Raw genomic sequence first — 26,058 nt, forward strand, 5'->3', positions numbered from 1 at the left:
AAATCAGATCCAGTCGTAGGTTCCAGAGTTATTTTATATCTGATTACCTCCCCTGATTGTAATCAAAATGGATTTATATAAGTAAGTACTTATAGGACTTATTTGAAATTTCAATATTGTCATTAGTTGGACTGAGCCAATGAGGATAGATAACTATGGACTGATTTTATGTCAAATTACCTCCCTTTATTTCAAATTAAAATGGGTATATCTCTGTAACTAATGAAGATACTGATCTGAAACTTCATTTATGTCAACAGATTTATTTGGGAGATCCTTCTTTTGTTCACTTACAATAATTTTCTTTTTAATTACTTCCCTTTTACGTTACTATAAATAGCTTATTTTTAGTAACTTTTTTATTATTGGCCGTAGGGAAAAACCGAGACCACTTTTCTGTGGTACAACATGGATGGTACCTCCAATTTTTATTTTGACATATCTGTACCTTGTAAGAATTTTTTTTTCTTTTTGGTTAAATTTCTTCCCTTTGTTGTTCCTTTCCTTTGGACTTAGATAATTTTTTCTGAGGACCTTCTTGTCCTCAAGTGCAATGATAACAGGTGAGCGATATAGGGCCATCATGGCCCTCTTGTTGAATTATCTCCCCTTTTTTGAAAACCTTGTCTGGGGCAAAGTTTGAATACTATGTAAGGTATTGACTTCATACCTTACTTATTGATAGAGGTCAGTGAGAGGGAGTGCAGTGTTAAGGAACCACAACTCTTGTTAGAACATTTCTCCTTAACACTACCTAAGTGACTGAAAAGTCCCTTATACTACAGTAATATCGGGGAGCATCCATTGGTGTTACCGATTGCCTTGTTTTAGGGTCTGCCAGAGCTAAAAATAGAAAAAAAAGTATATGACTTCTTTTGAACCACTTGGTGTCACCTTTTATGATACAGTGTGTTGTGATATTAAAGGTCAGATGGTTAATATCAGATGAGCAACTTAGCACCTTTATGGCAATCTTGTATTTATACCCCCACAAAACGAAGTTTGGGGGCGGGGTATATAAGAGTGAGTTTGGCGGTCGGTCCGTCGGTCGGTTGGTCGGTCGGTCTGTTGGTTTTTGTGGTTTCCGGATGATGACTCATGAAAGGCTTGACGGATTTGAATAATTTTTGGTACACGGGTGTAACATCAGAAAATACAGGTCAAATTCGAATTTGGGGTCAATAGGTCAAAGGTCAAGGTCACAGTGACTCGGAACAGTTAAATGGTTTCCGGATGATAACTTGGGAACACTTGGGCCTAGGATCATAATTTTTGGTACGCAGGTGTAACATCATGAAATACAGGTCAAGTTCGACTTTGGGGTCTGTAGGTCAAAGGTCACAGTGACTCGGAACAGTTAAATGGTTTCCAGATGATAACTTGAGAACACTTGGGCCTAGGATCATAATTTTTGGTACACAGGTGTAACATCATGAAATACAGGTCAAGTTCGACTTTGGGGTCTGTAGGTCAAAGGTCACAGTGACTCGGAACAGTTAAATGGTTTCCGGATGATAACTTGAGAACACTTGGGCCTAGGATCATAATTTTTGGTACACAGGTGTAACATCATGAAATACAGGTCAAGTTCGACTTTGAGGTCTGTAGGTCAAAGGTCAAGGTCACAAAGACTCGGAACAGTTAAACGGTTTCCAGATAATAACTTGAGAAGGCTTGGGTCTAGGATCTTAAATTTTTGTACACAGATGTAACATGATTAAATACAGGTCATGTTTGACTTTGAGGTTAGTAGGTCAAAGGTCAAGGTCACAATAACACAAAACAGTTAAATGGTTTCCAGATGATAACTTGAGAACCTTTGGGCCTAGGATCATGAAAATTGATAGCAAGGTTGGTTATGACCATCAGATGACCCCCTAATGATTTTGAGGTCAGCAGGTCACAGGTCAAGGACACAGTGACTCGGAACAGTTAAATGGTTTCCGGATGATAACTTGAGAACGCTTGGGCCTAGGATCATAAACTTTGGTACACAGGTGTAACATCATGAAGTGCAGGTCAAGTTCGACTTTGCGGTCTGTAGGTCAAAGGTCAAGGTCACAGTGACTCGGAACAGTTAAATGGTTTCCGGATGATAACTTGAGAACGCTTGGGCCTAGGATCATAAATTTTGGTACACAGGTGTAACATCATAAAATGCAGGTCAAGTTCGACTTTGAGGTCTGTAGGTCAAAGGTCAAGGTCACAGTGACTCGGAACAGTTAAATGGTTTCCGGATGATAACTGAGAACGCTTGGCCTAGATCATAAATTTTGGTACACGGGTGTAACATCATAAATGCAGGTCAAGTTCGACTTTGCGGTCTGTAGGTCAAAGGTCAAGGTCACAGTGACTCGGAACAGTTAAATGGTTTCCGATGATAACTTGATAACGCTTGGGCCTAGGATCATAAATTTTGGTACACAGGTGTAACATGATGAAATAATGTCAAATTTTACTTTGAGGTCAGTAGGTCAAAGGTCAAGGTCACAGTGACTCGGAACAGTTAAACGGTTTCCGAATGATAACTTGAGAATGCTTGGGCCTAGGATCATGAAAATTGATAGGGAGGTTGGTTATGACTAGCATATGACCCCTAATGGTTTTGAGGTCAGTAGGTCACAGGTCGAGGTCACAGTGACCCGGAACAGTTTTCGGACAATAACTTGAGAATGCTTGGGACTAGGATCAGGAAACTTAATCTGGAGGTTGGTCATGTCAAGCAGATGACCCATATTGATTTTGAGTTCCACAGGTCAAAGGTCATTTAAACCTTTTACGGACAATAACTTGAGAACGCTTGGGCGGAGGATCATGAAACTTCATAGGGAGGTTGATCATGACTGTCAGATTACCTCTATTGATTTTTAGGTCAGTAGGTCAAAGGTCAAGCAAGTTCGGCTTTGACATTTGCTTAGTTCTGTGACAAGGCCATATTGTGGGGGTATAATTCGTCACTCCTGTGACAACTCTAGTTTGTCTGAGTTATGAAACTCTGTGAGTAATGTAGGGTCATCATGGCTTGCCTGTTAGTTAAGTTTTGCCTCTTGAGCTTAGCTTTTTTTCATGAAGGTTGTTGTCATACACACTTATTATGTTACACTGGCATTGTTTTATTTTATGTTGATCGTATTTTACTTTTTAGCTGTCCCTACTGGACCATGTTGGTTTTGTCTTGGTAGTCCCGAAGTAGAAAAACATCTTGTAGTTAGTGTGGGCTCAGAGGTAGGAAAACACTTTAGTTTCTCAGTTTCTTTAAACAGACCTCCTTTACTTTTGTCAAGATGCCCCTCCCCCCTCCTATATTTAGCTGACCTGAGCACAAAGTGCTCAAGGTGAGTTATTATGATACAGTGTCATCAACTAATACTCTAACACTATTGTTTGGTCAGTATGTTTGTCTATATGAAATCTCAGACAATTCAAAACTGGTCATCTGGAGTAAAAAGAACTAGGTCAATAAGTCAAATATTACAAAAAAAATTGTAACCTCTCTAGAGGCCACATTTTCTATCTGATCTCCATAGACCTTTGTCAGAATGTAGGTCAAGACTGAAATTTTGGCATCATAGGTCAAAAACTAGGTCACTAGGTCACATAATAGAAGAGAAATATTGTCAACTCTCTAGCGGCTATATCTTATTTGTGATCATCCTAAGTGTTTTGTCAGAATAATTGGCTCTACAAATCTCCAGGGTTAGGATTGTCACTGTCAAATAATAGGTAAACTTTACTCCAGAGGCTACATATTCCAAATCAGCTTTATGTAACTTTGTAAGAATGTTTGTCCTTTTGACATCTAGTCAAGTTTGAAACTGGATTATCTAAGGTCAAAAACTAGATCACTAGGTAAAGTCACAGAAAAAAACTTGCTAACACTCTAATGACTATACAGTAAATCTCACTTATAAGGAACTCGGATATAAGGAACACTCGGTTATAAGGAACAGTTTTCAATTCCCCGATCTAATTCCTTCTTTATTCAATGTAAAAATCCTCGGTTATAGGGAACTCGGTTATAAGGAACACTCGGTTATAAGGAACACTTTTTCCAGTCCCAAAGTATGAAATTCAATGGAAAACACCTCGGTTATAGCGAACAGACATAAAAAATAAAAGAATTGAAAACCGGAAATAAACAGCAGAATCGCTGATGACGTCAGAGTAACGCCAGCACTTTCATGCGCTTTATTGCACATGAATAAACACAAATTATTTCATTTCTATGATATTCATGGATACGATTAAAAGAAAATATATAATAGCATCATTAACATTTACCAAATACTAGAAGAAAGTAGACTTATATTTACTCAAAATTATGTACCAGAGCTACATGTATTAGGGTATTTCATGTTAACAGTAGTGAACGAAAATCAGTCACGGTCACGGTCACGGTCATACTATCCTAAACAAATGTGCTAATTACGCGTGATTATTAATGGCAAACAGTCCAGTTTACCAAATTTCCAATTGTAAAAAAATTAGGCAGGTGTTAAAATGGACAGTAAGAAACTACAGGTATAATTTACACTTTAATCCGTATGTATGGCGCCGTTGTCTAGTCACAATAAACTGTATGTCAAAACACTCTACTTTAATCTTAATGGGTAGTCTAATTTAACATTTTTGTCATAAAAATTTGAACATTTCTTTTATATTAGTATTGATGCCTATTCACATAACATGCAATAGAGCAAGGTAAGGGGAGTAACTGCAACATATCTTATAGTCATAATGAAGCCCTCTCTTAAAAGAAGATAGAAATAACCGACAAAAAGTAAACACAAATTACGGTCATTCTTACCGACGTACATTTGGTTTAAAGCGGTTTTTCAACAGTATCTCAGCCACATACATACAGACCTTACCATCTCTCCAGGAAAGGACCTGTACTAGACTTGCAACTTTCTCAAATAAAGATTCATGGTCGGTCCGAAGTCCGAAGTGTGAGAGTGAGCCCTTTTCGAACGTTAGTCAAATAGTGTTCACTATACAAATCGTGTTCGTTATACAAACCTCGGTTACAAGGAACTAGTTAGCTATACGGATATAAGGAACCTCGGTTATAAGGAACAATTTTTAGAGGTCCCAAGCTGTTCCTTATAAGCGAGGTTTACTGTAATTCTATCAATCCTGTCACATCTGTGAGATGTCAATTTAAAAAAAATATGAATTAAGTACACATGCCATGCATTATAACCCTGACTTGTATTGACAAATGTATTTTCTCTTTTAACATGGAAAATGTCCAAACGTTGACATTTCTTTCCAAATAATGAAACTTCACACAGACCTCTGATTTTCCATTAAATTTCATAACTGCTTTTTATGATAACAAACTTATTCACCTTCTAGACTTCCTAGATAATGCAACAAAATTAAAGTAAATTGAAGTATTTGCAAAAAAAATAGTAGTCACTCATATTTAAAAATGTCATTTGGGCCCTTTTCTTATATAACACTGATATGATGCTAGTCTTGCCAATACTCTTGTGATATTTTGTTGATCCCCCACCACGAGTGGTTGGGGGTTATAGGAATGGTCTCAGTCCCGTCATTCCGTCTGTCCGTAACACTTTCGTGTCTACTCCATATCTCCGAAACCCCTTGAAGGATTTTCATGAAACTTGGGTCAGATGATCACCTCATCAAGATGATGTGCAGAACTCATGAGTTAGCCTTGTCGGCTCAAGGTCAAGGTCACAACTCAAGGTCAAAGGTTTTAGCCTTCCATTTTGCGTATGCTTTATATCTCCTAAACCCCTTGAAGGAATTTTATAAAACTTGGGTCAAATGATCACATCATCAAGACGATGTGCAGAACCCATGAGTCACCCATGTTGGCTCAAGGTCAAGGTCACAACTTAGGGTCAAAGGTTTGAGCCTTCCATTTTGTGTCCGCTCTGTATCTCCTAAACCCCTTGAAGGATTTTCATCAATCTTGGGTCAAATGATCACTTCATCAAGGCGATGTGCAGAACTCATGAGTCAGCCATGTTGGCTCAAGGTCAAGGTCACAACTCAGGGTCAAAGGTTTGAGCCTTCCATTTTGTGTCCGCTCTGTATCTCCTAATCTCCTTGAAGGATTCATGTGAAACTTGGGTCAAATGATCACCTATCCAAGATGATGTGCAGAACTCATGAGTCAGCCATGCTGGCTCACGGTCAAGGTCACAACTCAAGGTCAAAGGTTTTAGCCTTCCATTTCGTGTCCGCTCTTTATCTCTTAATTCCCTTGAAGGAATTATGTCTCCCACCACACAGTGGTGTGGGAGACATATTGATTTACTCCAGTCTGTGTGTGTGTGTGTGTGTGTCTGTCACAAAGCTTGTCCGCACTCTAAGTCGAACATTTCTCATCCGATTTTCACCAAACTTGAACAAATTGTGTTTGACCATAAGACCTCGGCCAAGTTCAATAACTAGCCAAATTGGTCCAGGCGTCTTGGAGTTATGGCCCTTGAATTACCAAAAATCGGTCTTTTTACTCTTGTCCGCACTCTAATTCGAATATTTCTCATCCAATCTTCACCAAACTTTAACAAAATGTGTTTGACCATGAGACCTCGGCCAAGTTCGATAACTAGCCAAATCGGTCCAGGCATTTTGGAGTTACGGCCCTTGAATTATCGAAAAATTGGCCTTTTTACTTATGTCCGCACTCTTAATCAAACATTTCTCATCCCATCTTCACCAAACTTGAACAAAATGTGTTTGACCATGAGACCTCAACCAAGTTCGATAACTAGCCAAATCGGTCCAGGCATTTTGGAGTTACGGCCCTTGAATTATCGAAAAATCAGCCTTTTTACTCTTGTCCGCACTCTAAGTCGAACATTTTTCATCCGATCTTCACCAAACTTGAACAAAATGTGTTTGACCATGAGACCTCGGCCAAGTTCGATAACTAGCCAAATTGGTCCAGGCATTTTAGAGTTACGGCCCTTGAATTACCGAAAAAATCCGTCTGTTTACTCTTGTCCGCTCTCTAAGTCGAACATTTCTCATCCGATCTTCACCAAACTTGAACAAAATATGTTTGGCCATAAGACCTTACCCAAGTTCGATAACTAGCCAAATCCGCCGGGGCACTTTTGATTTATGGCCCTTGAATTACTGATTGGATCCACTCATCCAGACCATCTAATTGGATCCACTCGTCTAAAACATCTAGAGAAACTAACATTTTTCATAGGGGCAGTTGTGGGAGACATGCGCTTTTCTCAAAAGCATCTCTAGTTTTATAAAACTTTGGTCAAATGATCACCTCATCAAGACAATGTGCAGAACTTATGAGTCAGCCATGCCAGCTCAAGGTCAAGGTCACAACTTAGGGTCAAATATTTGAGCCTTCCATTTTGTGTCCACTCTGTATCTCCTAAACCCCTTGAAGGATTTTCATCAAACTTGGGTCAAATGATCACCTCATCAAGAACTCATGAGTCAGCCATGTCAAATCAAAGCCAAGGTCACAACTCAAGGTCAAAGGTTTGAGCTCTGTATCTCCTAAACCACTTGAAGGATTTTCATGAAACTTTGGTCAAATGATTACCTCATCAAGACGATGTGCAGAGTACATGAGTCAGCCATGTCAGTGCAAGGTCAAGGTCACAGCTGAAGGTCAAAGGTTTACCCTTTCACTATCCATAACAGTGGCGGGGGATTTAGCTGTCTTTCAGACTGCCTTGTTGATATGCTGCTAGTCTGGCCCAATTATTTTCAAGTGCGCACACAATACTATTAAGTGAATCAGTTGGTTTTCTTGACATGTAGAAAATATTGGGCATTCAACATACTGAATTTTTAGCTCACCTGAGCACAAAGTGCTCAAGGTGAGCTTTTGTGATCGCCCTGTGTCCGTCGTCGTCCGTCCGTCGTCAACAATTTGACTGTTAACACTCTAGAGGTCACAATTTTGGCCCAATCTTAATGAAACTTGGTCAGAATGTGACTCTCAATAAAATCTTGGATGAGTTAGATATTGGGTCATCTGGGGTCAAAAACTAGGTCACTGGGTCAAATCAAAGGAAAAGCTTGTTAACACTCTAGAGGTCACAATTTTGGCCCAATCTTAATAAAACTTGGTCAGAATGTTACTCTCAATAAAATCTTGGACAATTTCGATACTGGGTCATCTGGGGTTAAAAACTAGGTCACCAGGTCAAATCAAAGGAAAAGCTTGTTAACACTCTAGAGGTCACAATTTGGGCTCAATCTTAATGAAACTTGGTCAGAATGTTACTCTTAATAAAATCTTGGATGAGTTCGATATTGGGTCATCTGGGGTTAAAAACTAGGTCACCAGGTGAAATCAAAGGAAAAGCTTGTTAACACTGTAGAGGCCACATTTATGATGTATCTTCATGAAACTTGGTCAGAATGTTACTCATGATGATCGCAAAATCCAGTTTGAATCTGGGTCATGTAGGATCAAAAACTAGGTCACCAGATCAAATCAAAGGAAAAGCTAGTTAACACTCTAGAGGCCACATTTATGACCATATCTTAATGAAACTTGGTCAGAATGTTAATCTTGATGATCTATAGGTCGTGTTTAAATCTGCGTCAGGTGGGGTCAAAAACTAGGTCACTGGGTCAAATCAAAGGAAAAGCTTGTTAGCACTCTAGAGGCCACATTTCTGACTTTATCTTCATGAAACTGGGTCAGAATGTTAATCTTGATGATCTTAAGGTCAAGTTCAAATCTGGGTCATATGGGGTCAAAAACTAGGTCACCAGGTCAAATCAAAGGAAAAGTTAGTTAACACTTTAGAGGCCACATTTATGACCATATCTTAATGAAACTATCTTGATGATCTTTAGGTCAATTGGTCAGGTGAGCGATACAGGGCCTTCATGGCCCTCTTGTTTATCTCACTTTGTTGGGTTTTTTTGTAAGATTTTTAAAAATTTGTTAAACAGTTTTGTAAGATTTTAAAAAAATTGTTACACAGGTTTGTAAGATTTTTAAAAATTTGTTATACTGTTTAGAAATTTTAACATTTTCTCAGTTTAATTGTTCTCTTGGTTTTATGCATTTGAAGATCCTGTCATGATATCGAACCTGCTTTCAGTCTAGTCCATTTGATTTCTTAGAACCTTGCCAAAGACATAAAAAACTTTTGATTTTGGTGTCGAGGTCAAAGCAACCTTTAAAGCCTTAGTCTGCTTTTACTGATGATCAGACTTCATACATACAGACATTGGTTTTCTATTAGATCTAGAGTCAAGTCAAAGATTATGATCTGAGTAACCTTACTGACTTTGATCTGGATGTGGGTTACATTTTGGGTTCAATGCATTGAAGAAACTGGAAGCATTTAGTAAAATATTGCAAAATGATGGAATCTTTTCTTGCCTGGCTTCTCCATTAAAATGCATACGGATTCAGCTACGCTTCTCTACAGTCCTCTTGGGGCTTTGATTTATAATTGATCGTAGGGAAAAACCACTTTTCTGTGGTACAACATAGATGTTACTTTCAAATTTTAGGTGTATTTTAAGGTATCTCTACCTGGTAAGGAGTTTTTTTGTGGATTTAGAAAAACAAAAGAATTACAATAATTACTACACAATCACAGAATTAAAATTCCATTTGCAAATACAGATGCTAGTGTAAAGAAATTTGCTATGACGGGCGTATATTGTGACATTCTGGCACTCTTGTTGATACACAGGTGTAACATCATCAAATAAAGTACAAGTTTGACTTTGACATTGGCTACAAACCACAAATTGTTCACATAGTTATCAACCATGGCCATGAGTAATTTTTTACGCTTGTCCAGGCTTTTTCTAATTTTTAAACTAATGGCCAGATTTTGATGAAATATATATGCAATACTTCTGTGGCAAGGCCTTATTGTAGGGGTATTATTCGTGACAGTTCTAGTTCATGTCAGGTCCATAACTCTGCCATTCATCTTGGGATTTAGAAATTACTTGGCAGAAATGTTTCCCATAATGAGAGAACATGTCAAATGTAAAACTCAGACCCATAGCTCCAAAGTCAAGGTCACACTTGGAGTCGGATCCATTCATCAAGGGATTTCAAAATTACTTGGCACAGTTGTGTTCCCAATAATGAGACATGATGTCACATGCAAGACCCCAGTCCAAGGTCAAAATCACACTTAGAAGTTAAAGATAAGATGTCATTTTTATATGCCCATTTTGGAAGAATGGGAGGTATTATGCGATAGCGCATGCATCTTCCCATTAAAGGTATTGACTTTAAACTTGGCATATAGGTAGATGGCCATGAGAGGGATGTGCAGAGCACTTAAAGTGGCTCTGAAGGTCAAAGGTCAGGATCGCAAATTTAGTGCAAAGGTCAAATCTATCCGTTGTATTCTGTGTCCAGAGCACAACTTATTAATCTTATTAACCATTCAGATATTGACTTCAAACTTGGCATGTAGGTAGGTAGTGTGATGAGATGATGTGCAGAGAACAAAAACCTGGTCTGTAGGTTTAAGGTCTAGGTCACAGATTGAGCTCAAAGGTCAAATCTATCCATCATATTTAGTGTCCAAAGCATAAGGTATTGACTGCAAACTAGTTAGCTCGACTATTCATAGAATAGTGAGCTATTGCACTCGCCCATGCGTCGGCGTCGGCGTCCGCGTCCGCGTCCCGATTTTGGTTAAGGTTTTGTATGTAAGCTGGTAACTCAGTAACCACTTGTGGGAATGGATTGAAACTTCACACACTTATTCACTGTGATGAACTGATCTACATTGCACAGGTTCCATAACTCTATTTTGCTTTTTTACAAAATTATGCCCCTTTTTCGACTTAGAAATTTTTGGTTAAGGTTTTGTATGTAAGCTGGTATCTCAGTACTTATTAATGGGAATGGATTGAAACTTCACATACTTGTTCACTATCATGATCTGACATGCACTAAGCAAGTCCCATAACTCTACTCTCTTTTTTTTCAAAATTATGCCCCTTTTTCGACTTAGCAGTTTTTGGTTAAATGTTTGTATGTAATCTGATATCTCAGTATCCACTAATTGGAATGGATTGAAACTTCACACACTTGTTCACTGTCATGATCTAACATGCACTGTGAAGGTCCCATAATTCTACTTGGCATTTTTACAAAATTATGCCCCTTTGACTTAGCAGTTTTTTGTTAAGTTTTTGTATGTAAGCTGGTATCTCAGTATCCACAAATTGGAAAGGATTGAAACTTCACACACTTGTTCACTGTCATGATATGACATGCAGTACAGAGGTTCAATACCTCTACTTTGCATTTTACAAAATTATGCCCCTTTTTCAACTTTTGTATTCATTCAATTGACAAGGCTGTTGAATAGTCGAGCGTTGCTGTCCTCCGACAGCTCTTGTTTTTGTATGTAATCTGTTATCTCAGTAATCACTTGTGGGAATTGATTGAAACTTCACGCACATTTTCACGGCGATGAACTGACTTGCATTGCACAGGTTCAATAACTGTTTTGCTTTTTAACAAAATTGTGCCTCCTTCTGTCAATGTCACAGAAGTCAGTTTCCAATTTTACTTTAATTTTGGAGAAGTATCAATGAGAATCCTAGAACTGTAGAGCATTGACATGATCTATAAAGTCAGAGTGATTCAAGGTTTTGGTATTGGGTCATATATTGCACTTATAATAGACAGATATATATTGTGAAATGCGTTGATTTGACCAAAGCTCTTATGTCTGATGTTCTAGTACCATTTGCAATTACAGTAATCTCATGTGAGTTCTACACAGCTATACATGTTGTTCTATATTTCAGACATATTTAGCATTAGCTAAAGGTGCATTAGTAGATGAACACATTCTCATATTACCCATTGGACATTATCAGTCTACTGTTACTGTACCAGAGGAGGTTTTAGAAGAAATTGAAAGGTAAAACATGCACACAAGTATATAGGTAGATATTAAACTTCAAACCTCATTTAGTTGGGAAATTGAGACCTACTGTTTAATGTAACTTGATATAATGATAGTTATCAAAGCAAAATAATCATACAGATAAATTTTTAGTTTTGACAACATTATCTATGTCCCCACCAAGCACATACGTTGATAATCACTCACTGTACCATTATCCATGTTTGGATCTGTCTAGTGTAGGCACTCAAAGAACAGGGGAACATCAAGTAAAGTCCCTGTCATTTTAAATGTGGTGTTGGGGAAGTCATTTAGTGTTACACCTGCCTGTTTATGTTTGTGTGCATGTCTTTGTATGTATGTTTGTGATTGTTTGGTCGGTAGCTTTGTTGTGCATAGTTGGATTTTAAAATTACACTGTACAATTAACCACTGTAACAAGACAACATGCCACATGCAAGACCCAATAACTCAAATGTCGAGGTCATACTTTGTGGTCAAAGATTTAAAATAAATTTTCTTGAATGCTCATATCTCTTTATCTTATCTAATTATACGCCCATCTCTGAAAGAGCGGTGTGTATTATGTGAATACCTGTGGCGGCAGGCGGTCGGCGTCCAAAGCATGTCTGCTGTCTAAGTCAAACAGTTTTCATCCAATCTTCACCAAACTTACTGACAATGTTTGTGGGCATAATATCTTGGCCAAGTTCGATAACCAGCCAAATCTTCCCAGGCACTCTGGATTATGGCCCTTGAATTACTCGAAAAACTGCGAATTTAGCCTTGTCCGCTCTCTAAGTCGAACACTTTTTGTCCGATCTTCACCAAACTTACTGACAATATTTGTGGGCATAACATCTCGACCAAGTCCGATAACCAGCCAAATCGCTCCAGGCCCTCTTGGATTATGGCCCTTGAATTAGGCCAAATTTGATGACGGGCGTATTTTGTGTCAGTCTGGCTGTCTTGTTACTTGATGGATTTGTTTCAAACTGAAAATAGTTATTCCTCATCATCACACACATCATATGACACAAGGGTCATAACTTTTGCAGTAACATTTCATGAATTATCCCCCCTTTTTACGTTCAATTTCTGGTTAAAGTTTTGGTGCACTTTCACTCTATCTCAGCTATTACTGAATGGATTTGATTCAAACATAACCTGGTGGCAAGTGATTCTGCCTTTGCGACCAGTGCAGACCAAAATCAACCTGCATGTCCGTGCAGTCTGACCATGGTCTGCACTGTTCGCTATTCAGTCAGTAGATTTTTAGTGAACACCCCTTCAAAAAATAAATGGTATGGTCCAAATTGAATGATGGACCAGTCCATTTTAGAATTTTAGCAGGGTAAAGATTTTAACATTTGTTCCACATCATCACCAACATCAATTGGCACAAGGGGGCCTCCGTGGCTGAGTGGTTAAGGTTGCTCAGATCACTTGCCCGTCACCAATGTTGGTTCGAGCCTCACTCGGGGCATTAAATTCTTCATGTGAGGAAGCCATCTAGCTGGCTTACGGAAGGTTGGTGGTTCTACCCTGGTGTCCTTTCGTAATGAAAGAGGGGCAGCTGGGGTCTTGCTCTACCATAAAGGCTGGAAAGTCGCCATAAGACCTATAATTGTGTTGGCGCGACGTTGACATCAGCAAAAACAACACAAAATCAATTGACACAAGGTTCATTACTGTGGCACCAAGTTTTGTCTAGCCCGCTTGTTGTCAGCTCGACTTAGTTGTCACTTTTGGCGGGTCGGTGTATGTACGTGCGTCCATACGTACGTGTGTGTGACCGTCTGACTTTGTCCGGACCATAACTTTTACATTGCATGGACCAATGTTTATATTTGGCATAAATGTTTACCTCAATGAGGAGTGTCTTGTGCAAACCCCATGTTCCTATATCAAAGGTCAAGGTCACAGTTGGAGGTCAAATTGAAGTTTGTCCTGAGCATTTCTTATTCATGCATGGTGGGATTTTGATGTAACTTGGCATAAATGTTCACCATTATAAGACGGAGTGTCGTGCGCAAGAACCAGGTCCCTAGGTCTAAGGTCAAGGTCACACTTAGACAGCTGGCAGGCTCGACATTCTGCCTGTGGGCATACTTGTTAATGAATTATGCCCCCTTTTTAGCTTGACTTTTCAAAGTTAAAATGGAGCTATTGCACTCGCCCCAGCATCGCCGTTGCTGTTGGTTTAAGTTTTTGATAAAGTCATATATCTCTGTTACTATCAAAGGTTTTGACTTGAAACTTAAAATAGTTATTATGCCCCACCCCTTCGAAGAAGGAGGGGTATATTGTTTTGCAGATGTCAGTCAGTCTGTTGGTTGTGGGTCAGCCGGTATGTCGGTCGGTATGTAGACCAATCAGTTTCCAGATGATAACTCGAGAACGCTTGGGCCCAGGATCATGAAAGTTAATATTGAGGTTGGTCATGACCAGCAGATGATCCCTATTGATTTTGAGGTCAGTAGGTCAAAGGTAAATTTCACAGTGACCCTGAACAGTTAAACGGTTTCCAGATGATAACTCAAGAATGCTTGGGCCTAGGATCATGAAAGTTGATAGGGAGGTTGGTCATGACCAGCAGATGACCCATATTGATTTTGAGATCAGTAGGTCAAAGGTTTAAGGACACAGTGACTAGGAACAGTTAAACCGTTTCTGGATAACTTGAGAACGCTTGGTCCTAGGATCAGGAAACTTAATAGGGAGGTTGGTCATGACCAGCAGATGACCCCTATTGATTTTAGGTCAGTAGGTCAAAGGTCAAGGTCATAGTGACCCGGAACAGTTAAACCGTTTCCGTACAATAACTTGAGAATGCTTGGACTTAGGATCATAAAACTTAATAGGGAGGTTGATCATGACCAGTAGATGACCCCTAAATCAAAGGTCAAGGTCAAGGTGACCCATTTCCAGATGATAACTTGAGAAGGCTTTGACCTAGGATCATGAAACTTAATAGGGAGGTTGATCTTGACCAGCAGATGACCCCTATTGATTTTGGTCAGTAGGTCAAAGGTCACATTGACCCAGAACACTTATTTTGCCCAATAGCTAGAGAATGCTTTGGTTTAAGATCACATTTGATACGGAAGTCACTTATGATTGGTAAAAGACCCATAATTATTGATTTGAGAACAGTACGTCAAACGTCCAGTGGACTGTAAGCAACCAAAGGATTTTGCTGAATTATGGCCCCTTTTAACTTAAAATCTTAGCTAAGTTTTTCGTACCAGTTCATATTTTGTGTTAACTATTTGACATATGGCTTTGAAACTTTTATCACTTGTTTATTATAACAGCCTCTATATGTAGGCAAAAGTACATAACTCTGTTGACTATTTTGACTGAATTGTGGCCCTTTTTGGACTTGGAAATTGGTACAACTTTTATACAAGTCCTCATTTTGTTAAAACCATTTGACATGTGGCTTTGAAACTTTTTGGACTTGGAACTCGATTCAGTTTTCTTATAAGTCAACGTTTTGTCAAAACTATTTGGCATGTGGCTTTGAAATTTTGAACACTTGTTGTCATGATCTCCATCTGTAGGCAGCAAGAATACATTACTCTGTCATCTTTTTTGGCTGAATTATGGCCCTTTTTGGACTTGGAAATCAGTTGAATTTTTCATACCAGTTCATATTTTGCCTTATATAATCCTGTTTGCCAAAAGCCTTTGACACTTTGACCACTTGTTTACCATCATAGTCTATATATGTAGGCATAACTACATAACTAGGACAAAACCTTTAGCTCGATCAGTTATGGCCCTTTTTTGACATAGAAATTAGTTGAGTTTCACATACCCAGCACACTCACTGGAATTTTAAAAAGTGGGTACCTATACCCACTAGTTTTGAAAAAAGTGGGCAAAGCTTAAAAATCTGGGTAGACTGTTACTAATTTTCTGAAACATGTAGATACCTGGTATTAAAACTAAAATAGGTAATTATGTGTTTACAGAGTTTATTCAGTAAACTCATGAAGTTATATAGCCTAATGTTTATCTGACAGTGACATAAAGACAATAGTATACTTAAGACTTAGAGGCCTAAATGCTACAGCAGCTTTTGATATAATATAATTGTACCCCCCGACAACAAAGTTGTAAGGGGGGTATACTGGTTTCAGGTTGTCTGTCTGTCCGTCTGTCCGTAGACGCAATCTTGTGCACACCATCTCTCCTTATCCCCTTGACAGAATTTAATGAAACTTCACACAAGTGATCATTACCAACAGTAGTTGTGCATGGGGCATGTTAGGTTCTTTTAGAAAAAAAATTTGCAGAGTTATGGGACTTTGTTTTTTTGTTACTATACTATATACATAGACACAATCTTGTGCGCACCATCTCTCCTCATCCCCTTGACACAATTTAATGAAACTTCACACAAGTGATCAGTAACAACAGTATTTGTGCATGGGGCATGTTAGGTTCTTTCAGAAAAAAATTTTGCAGAGTTATGGGACTTTGTTTTTTTTGTTACTATACTATATACATAGACACAATCTTGTGCGCACCATCTCTCCTCATCCCCTTCACACAATTTAATGAAACTTCACACAAGTGATCAGTAACAACAGTAGTTGTGCATGGGGCATGTTAGGTTCTTTCAGCGACAAAAATTGCACAGTTATGGGACTTTGTTTCTTGTTAACATACTATGTACATACAGTCTGCATATGCAATCTTGTGCGTGCCTAATCTACCAAACCCTTGCACACAATTTAATGAAACTTCACACAAGTGATCAGTACCAACCCTAGTTGTGCATGGTGCATGTTACATTCTTTTAGATAAATATTCTGCATAGTTATGGGACTTTGTTTTTAGCTCGACTATTCATAGACTAGTAGAGCTATTGGACTCGCCCATGTGTCGGCGTCCGTGTCTGCGTCCCGATTTGGTTAAGTTTTTGTATGTAAGCTGGTACCTCAGTAACCACTTGTGGGAATGGATTGAAACTTCACACACTTATTCACTGTGATAAACTGACCTACATTGCACAGGTTCCATAACTCTATTTTGCTTTTTTACAAAATTATGCCCCTTTTTCGACTTAGAAATTTTTGGTTAAGGTTTTGTATGTAAGCTGGTATCTCAGTAACCACTTGTGGGAATGGATTGAAACTTCACACACTTATTTACTGTGATAAACTGACTTACATTGCACAGGTTCCATAACTCTATTTTGCTTTTTTACAAAATTATGCCCCTTTTTCGACTTAGAAATTTTTGGTTAAGGTTTTGTATGTAAGCTGGTATCTCAGTACTCACTAATTGGAATGAATTGAAACTTCGCACACTTATTCACTGTCATGATCTGACATGCACAAAGCAGGTCCCATAACTTTATTTTGCTTTTTTAGCTCACCTGTCACATAGTGACAGGGTGAGCTTTTGTGATCGCCCTTCGTCCGTCGTCCGTCCACAATTTCTTGTCTGCACGATAGTGGTTTCATTTATGATTTGATTTTAACCAAACTTGCACACAACTTGTATCACCATAAGATCTCGGTTCCTTTCTTGAACTGGCCAGATCCCATTACAGGTTCCAGAGTTATGGCCCCTGAAAGGGCCAAAATTAGCTATTTTGACCTTGTCTGCACAATAGCAGCTTTATTTATAATTTGATTTTTACCAAACTGGCACACAACTTATATCACCATAAGATTTTGATTCCTTTCTTGAACTGGTCAGATTCCATTATGGGTTCCAGAGTTATGGCCCCTGAAAGGGCCAGAATTAGCTATTTTGACCTTGTCTGCACAATAGCAGCTTCATTTATGATTTTATTTCAACCAAACTTGCACACAACTTGTATCACCATATGATCTTGGTTCCTTTCTTGAACTGGCCAGATTCCATTATGGGTTCCAAAGTGATGGCCCCTGAAAGGGCCAGAATTAGCTATTTTGACCTTGTCTGCACAATAGCAGCTTCATTTATGATTTGAATTTAATCAGTCTTGCACAAAACTTGTGTCACCATATGATCTTGGTTCCTTTCTTGAACCGGCCAGATCCCATAATGAATTAGCTATTTTGACCTTGTCTGCACAATAGCAGCTTCATTTATGATTTGATTTTAACCAAACTTGCACAAAACTTGTGTCACCACAAGATCTTGGTTCCTTTCTTGAACTGGTCAGATTCCTTCATGGGTTCCAGAGTTATGGCCCCTTAAAGGTCCAAAATTTTGGCTTTTGCAGCCATATAGAGACTTCATTTATGGTTTTATTTGATACAAACTTTCAAAATATCTTCAACAACAATGAATCTTGGATTCCATGACAAATCAGATCCACTCGTAAGTTCCAGAGTTATTTTATATCTGATTACCTCCCCTGATTGTAATCAAAATGGATTTATATCAGTAAGTACTTATAGGACTTATTTGAAATTTCATTATTGTCATTAGTTGGACTGAGTCAATGAGGGTAGATAACTATAGACTGATTTTATGTCAAATCACCTCCCTTTATTTCAAATTAAAATGGGTATATCTCTGTAACTAATGAAGATACTGATCTGAAATTTCATTTTTGTCAACAGATTTATTTGGCAGATCCTTCTTTTGTTAACTTACAATCATTTTTTTTTAATACCCCGCCGTGGCGGAGGGATTATAGGAATGGTCTGCGTCCGTCCGTTCTTCCGTCTTTCCGTCCGTCCGTCCTTAACAAAATCGTGTCCGGTCCATATCTCCTAAACCCCTTGAAGGATTTTCATGAAACTTGGGTCAAATGATCACCTCATCAAGACGATGTGCAGAACCCATGAGTCAGCCTTGTCGGTTCAAGGTCAAGGTCACAACTCAAGGTCAAAGGTTTGAGCCTGCCATTTTGTGTCCTCTCTATATCTCATAAACCCCATGAAGGAATTTTATAAAACTTTGGTCAAATGATCACCTCATCAAGACGATGTGCAGAACCCATGAGTCAGCCATGCCGGCTCAAGGTCATGGTCACAACTTAGGGTCAAAGGTTTTGAGCCTTCCATTTTGTGTCCGCTCTATATCTTCTAAACTCCTTGAAGGATTTTCATGAAACTTGGGTCAAATGATCACCTCATCAAGACGATGTGCAGAACCCATGGGTCAGCCTTGTCGGCTCAAGGTCATGGTCACAACTCAAGGTCAAAGGTTTGAGCCTTCCATTTTCTGTCCGCACTATATCTCCTAAACCCCTTGAAGGAATTTTATCAAACTTGGGTCAAATGATCACCTCATCTAGACGATATGCAGAACCCATGAGTCAGTCATGCCGGCTCAAGGTCAAGGTCACAGCTTAAGGTCAAAGGTTTGAGCCTTCCATTTCGTGTCCACTCTATATCTCTTAAACCCCTTGAAGGAATTTTATAAAACTTGGGTAAAATGATAACCTCATCAAAATGATGTGCAGAAATTATGAGTCAACCATGCCAGCTCAAGGTCAAGGTCACAACTAAGGGTCGAAGGTTTGAGCCTTCCAATTTGTGTCCACTGTATCTCCTAAACCCCTTGAAGGATTTTCATCAAACTTGGGTCAAATGATCACCTCATCAAGAACTCATGAGTCAGCCATGTCAACTCAAGGTCAAGGTCACAACTGAAGGTCAAAGGTTTCAGCTCTGTATCTCCTAAACCCCTTGAAGGATTTTCATGAAACTTGGGTCAAATGATCACCTCATCAAGACATTGTGCAGAATTCATGAGTCAGCCATGTCAGTTGATGGTCAAGGTCACAGCTAAAATCAAAGGTTTACCCTTTCACTATCCATAGCAGTGGCGGGGGATTTAGCTGTCTTTCAGACTGCCTTGTTTTAATTACTTCCCATTTACGTTACTATAAATAGCTTGTTTTTAGTAACTTTTTTATTATTGGCCGTTGGGAAAAACTGAGACCACTTTTCTGTGGTACAACATGGATGGTACCTCCAATTTTTAGGTGTATTTTAACATATCTGTACCTTGTAAGAATTTTTATGCCCCCACTTTGGGGGGGGCATATAGATTTGCTCTTGTCCGTCCGTCCTTCCGTCCGTCCGTCTGTCCGTCCGTCTGTCCGTCCGTCCTTCCGAAAATGTTGTGTCGCGCGTAGCTCTGAAAGTATATGACCTAGAGTCACAAAACTTTACAGGAATTTTGGTCAGCATGTGTAGTTGTGCACCTGGGGTTTCGCGTCCGGATTCATTCAGTCATGTAGAAGTTATGGCCCCTGACTTTGTAAAAATTGGTCATTTTAATGTTGTGTCGTGCCTAGCTCCAAAAGTATATGACCTAGAGTCACAAAACTTTACAGGCATGTTGGTCAGCATGTGTAGTTGTGCACCTGGGGTTTCGCGTCCGGATTCATCCAGACATGTAGGAGTTCTGGCCCCTGACTTAGTAAAAAATTGGTCATTTTAATGTTGTGTCGCGCATAGCTCCAAAAGTATTTGACCTAGAATCACCAAAGTTTACAGGAATGTTGGTCAGCATGTGTAGTTGTGCACCTGGGGTTTCGCGTCCGGATTCATTCAGTCATGTAGAAGTTATGGCCCCTGACTTTGTAAAAATTGGTCATTTTAATGTTGTGTCGTGCCTAGCTCCAAAAGTATATGACCTAGAGTCACAAAACTTTACAGGCATGTTGGTCAGCATGTGTAGTTGTGCACCTGGGGTTTCGCGTCCGGATTCATCCAGTCATGTAGGAGTTATGGCCCCTGACTTTGTAAAAATTGGTCATTTTAATGTTGTGTCGCGCATAGCCCCAAAAGTATTTGACCTAGAATCACCAAAGTTTACAGGAATGTTGGTCAGCATGTGTAGTTGTGCACCTGGGGTTTCGCATCCGGATTCATTCAGTATTGTAGGAGTTCTGGCCCCTGACTAATGTCATGTAGTGGGGGCATCTGTGTCCCATGGACACATTTCTAGTTTTTTCTTTTTGGTTTAATTTCGTTCCTGTTCTTTGGACTTAGATATTTTTTCTGACGACCTTCTTGTCCTCAAGTGCAATGATAACAGGTGAGCAATATAGGGCCATCATGGCCCTCTTGTTTCAAAATTATGCCCCTTTTTCAACATAGAAATTTTTGGTCAAGTTTTTGTATGTAAGCTGGTATCTCAGTATCCACTAATGGGAAAGGATTGAAATTTCACACACTTGTTCACTGTCATGATATGACATGCAATGCAAAGGGTCAATAACTCAACTTCGCATTTTACAAAATGATGCCCCTTTTTCAACTTAGGAGTTTTTGGTTAAATTCCTATATGTAAGCTGGTATCTCAGTACCCACTAATGGGAATGGAATGAAACTTCACACACTTGTCCACTGTCATGAGCTGTTAAGCACTATGTAGGTTCCATAACCCTATTTTGCTTTTTTGCTAAATTATGTCCCTTTTTCGACTTCCGTATTCATTCAGTCGACAAGGCTGTTGAATAGTCGAGCATTGCTGTCCTCCGACAGCTCTTGTTTGTTACTATACTGTATACATACAGTCTATATACATACAGTCCACATAATTATGCAATCTTGTGTGCGTCAGATAGCAATGTACTGTGTCAGTGCATGCGGGGGGTACATTCATCACCTTTAGTGATAGCTCTAGTTTTTCTTTGGCTTGGGCCTTTGCTTACAGTAGTACTCGATGACAATTCTGTTCTGCACATTATCAACAGCATATCTACAAGAACTTGCTGTATGATGCCTACTTTGTAGTGAAAACCCTCTTTCACAGGGCACTGATGTTAAAGGGCATGTACATAAGTTGCAAAATCCAGATATGCCTCGTTATAGTCATATATAACCTTGATGCAAAATTCTTTCAATCCAAGGTTTCGGTTTTCATTCATCACATTCTTAAATTGGCTAAATGAGCACCTAAGTTCATTTGCATTCACAGGTGGTACTGGACCATTACCCTAGAATTCAATACATCTCTGTAAGCTATCTAAGGCATGTTCTGCAAGAGTGTTACCTACTGGAAGGAGACTTGGATTCAGAAGTTTGTTCAGGTCATTCAAAATAGATATCTTCTGTAAAGGAAGTCTTGTTTCAAATTCACTTATCAGGTTTTGTGACTTTTTTTCCTGATACCAACATAATGACGCCTTTAAGTAACAGATTGGTTGAGATATGGATCCATTGAAAGTGAGACACCTCTTCTATCTGCTCAGTTGCCTGTTCAGCATAGGAAGGATCATCATCTGCATGTGATCTTACATTTGCTTTAGAGCCTGAATGTTTGTTTTCAATGCAGCAGTGTCCAAAGTATCTGACTGAAACCCTGTTTAGCTCTTGCAGAATGTCCCGTAGAAGGCTAAGAACAGAAACAAATTTGAAATTTCTAATCTTTTATAAGATACCTCTAGCTTTTTGGGACTCATCCCCACTTGGATTAGAAGAAATTTCTTGTTCAAAACCCAAAATTAAACAAGAGAATGAGTCATGTACATAGTTGATAGCCTCACACAATGAAAGCCAGCGTACTTGGGTTGGCTTTCTGAAATGCTTAACATTTTTCTTTATAATTTTTTGAAGTTTTAAGTTTTTGGTAGCAAGGAGCTGAGTATTGATAAAAATTGTAGATATTAATTAATGTTTCATTTATGACTTTCATGTAGGGGAACAACTACTTTAAGTCTGAATCAAATCCTGAGATAGAGTGAAAATTGCACCAAAACTTTAACCTGAAATTCTAAGTAAAGAGGGGGAGATAATTCATGAAATACTGGTTCCTTGTGTCATATGATGTGAGTGATGATGTTGAATAACTATTTTAAGTTTGAATCAAATCTTCTCTGTTATAATAAGGTGGAACAAGTATTTTAAGTTTGAATCAAATCCATTTTGTAATAACTGAGATAGAGTGAAATTGCACCAAAATTGAAATTGAAATTCTAAGTAAAAGGGGGCATAATTTATGAAACATTGGTGCAAGAGTTATGGCCCTTGTGTCATATGATGTGAGTGATGATGTGGAATAACTACTTTAAGTTTGAATCAAATCCTCTCTGTATAATAACAGAGATAATAGTGAAAATGCAACAAAATTATCCTTACATTCTAGCTAAAAAAGGGCATAATTCATGAAAAATTGCTGCTAGAGTTATGGACCTTTGTCAGATGATGTGGAACAACTGTTTTAATTATACGAAGTTTGGGGGGGGTATATAGGAGTGAGCTTGGCGGTTGGTCGGTCGGTCGGTCTGTTGGTTTTTGTGGTTTCCGGATGATAACTCATGAAAGGCTTGACCGATTTGAATAATTTTTGGTACCCAGGTGTAACATCAGAAAATACAGGTCAAGTTCGAATTTGGGCTCAATAGGTCAAAGGTCAAGGTCACAGTGACTCGGAACAGTTAAATGGTTTCCGGATGATAACTTGAGAACACTTGGGCCTAGGATCATAATTTTTGGTACACAGGTGTAACATCATGAAATACAGGTCAAGTTCGACTTTGGGGTATGTAGGTCAAAGGTCAAGGTCACAGTGACTCGGAACAGTTAAATGGTTTCCGGATGATAACTTGAGAACACTTGGGCCTAGGATCATAATTTCTTGGTACACAGGTGTAACATCATGAAATACAGGTCAAATTCGACTTTGAGGTCTGTAGGTCAAAGGTCAAGGTCACAATGACTCGGAACAGTTAAACGGTTTCCAGATGATAACTTGAGAAGGCTTGGGTCTAGGATCTTAAATTTTTGTACACAGGTGTAACATGATTAAATACAGGTCATGTTTGACTTTGAGGTTAGTAGGTCAAAGGTCAAGGTCACAATAACACAAAACAGTTAAATGGTTTCCAGATGATAACTTGAGAACCTTTGGGCCTAGGATCATGAAAATTGATAGCGAGGTTGGTTATGACCAGCAGATGACCCCTAATGATTTTGAGGTCAGCAGGTCACAGGTCAAGGACACAGTGACTCGGAACAGTTAAATGGTTTCCGGATGATAACTTCACAACGCTTGGGACTAGGATCACGAAATTTAATAGGGAGGTTGGTCATGACCAGCAGATGACCCTTAATTATTTTGGGTTCCAAAGGTCAAAGGTCATTTAAACCTTTTCCGGACAATAACTTGAGAACATTTGGGCCGAGGATCATGAAACTTCATAGGGAAGTTGTTCATGACCAGCAGATGACCTCTATCGATTTTGAGGTCAGTAGGTCAAAGGTCAAGCAAGTTCAGCTTTGACAATTGCTTAGTTCTGTGACAAGGCCATATTGTGGGGGTATAATTCGTCACTCCTGTGACAACTCTAGTTTTGAATAAAATCCATTTAATAATAATTGAGATATAGCGAAAGTGCATCAAAACTTTAACCTGAAATTCTAAGTAAAAGGGGGATAATTCATGAAATATTGGTGTGAGAGTTACAGCCTTGTGCCATATGAAGTGGGTGATGATGAGGAGTAACTATTTTAAGTTTGAAACAAATCCATCAAGTAATTACAGAGATAAAGAGAAAGTTTATTTAAAACTATACTAAAAGTGCGGACGCGGAAGGACGCTGACGTCAGGTCAAGTAGAACAGCTCTCCATACTACATATAATCGAGCTAAAAAAGCACCTTCAAGGATATGATGAGTATATCCATCTGCAAGCAGATTTTTATTTAAAAACCCAGAGAATAATTCTTTGTGCCTAATAAACACTATTGTACCTTTGTGTGAAATACTTTGTGGCAAACTGACAGGATCTTTCAATTCCAAAGTTGGATTTATTGAGGACATTGTACAATAAAGGTGGCTGGCAGCAAAGAGAATGTCATTTAGATCTTCAGTTCTAGTATCAGAACAGGATTTTTTGTCATTCACAGTAATCAGAAATATTAGGCAACTTGGGACACATTGTCCGCCCATTGCAACTGTTGGAAGACATTCAGCAGCTTTGTTAAAGTCGGCTCTATGTACTAAATAATGTAAACACCATTGCAACACTTTATACATATTTAAATATAAAGTAGATCTATTCCCTAATGAAATACATGCACTTAAAGTATTTAATCAAATGAAAATGGTCATTATGTCATTTTTAGCTCGACTATTCGAAGAATAAGTAGAGCTATCCTTATGGCCCCTTTTGACTTAGAAATCTTGGTTAAGTTTTTCGTACCAGTTCATATTTTTTGTAAAGTGTTTGACATATGGCTTTGAAACTTTTATCACTTGTTTAGTATAATAGTCTCTATCTGTAGGAAAGAGAACATATTAACTCTGTCATCTATTTTGGCTGAATTATGGCCCTTTTTGGACTTGGTTCTGTTTTCATACGTCCATGTTTTGTCAAAACTATTTGACATATGGCTTTTAAACTTTGAACACTTGCTTATCATTATGATTTACATCTGTAGGCAAGAGTACATAACTATTTTGACTGAATTATGGCCCTTTTTAGCTCATCTGATTTTTTGAAAAAAAATGATGAGTTATTGTCATCACTTGAGCGGTTGTCGGCGTCGGCGTCGGCGTCGGTGTCGGCGTCTGCGTCGGCGTTGCTTGGTTAAGTTTTATGTTTAGGTCAGCTTTTCTCCTAAACTATCAAAGCTATTGCTTTGAAACTTGGAATACTTGTTCACCATCATAAGCTGACCCTGTATAGCAAGAAACATAACTCCATCTTGCATTTTGCAAGATTTATGGCCCCTTTGTACTTAGAAAATATCAGATTTCTGGTTAAGTTTTATGTTTAGGTCAACTTTCTCCTAAACTATCAAAGCTATTGCTTTGAAACTTGGAATACTTGTTCACCATCATAAGCAGACCCTGTACATCAAGAAACATAAAACCATCTTTCTTTTTGCAAGAATTATTGCCCTTTTGGACTTAGAAAATCAGTTTTCTTGGTTAAATTTTATGTTTAGGTCAACTTTTATCCTAAACTATCAAAGCTATTGCTTTAAAACTTGCAACAGTTTTCACCATCATAAGTGGACCTGTACAGCAAGAAACATAACTCCATCCTGCTTTTTGCAAGAATGATGGCCCCTTTTGGACTTAGAAAATATCAGATTTCTTGGTTAAGTTTTATGTTTAGGTCAACTTTTTCTCTTAAACCATCAAAGCTATTGCTTTAAAACTTGCAACTGTTGTTCACCATCATAAGCTGACCCTGTAAAGCAAGCAACGTAACTCCATCCTGCTTTTTGCAATAATTATTGCCCCTTTTGGACTTAGAAAAA

General features: G+C 38.6%; 1 protein-coding gene across 3 annotated transcripts in view; it reads left to right on the top strand.

Annotated features, from left to right (window-relative positions):
• The window catches only part of LOC123537554 (CWF19-like protein 1), a 281,916-nt gene that overhangs the window by 194,245 nt on the left and 61,613 nt on the right, over positions 1 to 26,058 (top strand). For all 3 annotated transcript variants that reach the window (XM_053529211.1, XM_053529213.1, XM_053529212.1), the window contains 2 exons: positions 3,146 to 3,225; positions 11,776 to 11,891. In XM_053529211.1, coding sequence (XP_053385186.1) covers positions 3,146 to 3,225; positions 11,776 to 11,891 — 196 coding nt within the window. The remainder of the gene's footprint in view (positions 1 to 3,145; positions 3,226 to 11,775; positions 11,892 to 26,058) is intronic.

This window comes from Mercenaria mercenaria, chromosome 17 (genome assembly GCF_021730395.1).
Source record: "Mercenaria mercenaria strain notata chromosome 17, MADL_Memer_1, whole genome shotgun sequence".
NCBI classification, from domain to species: domain Eukaryota; kingdom Metazoa; phylum Mollusca; class Bivalvia; order Venerida; family Veneridae; genus Mercenaria; species Mercenaria mercenaria.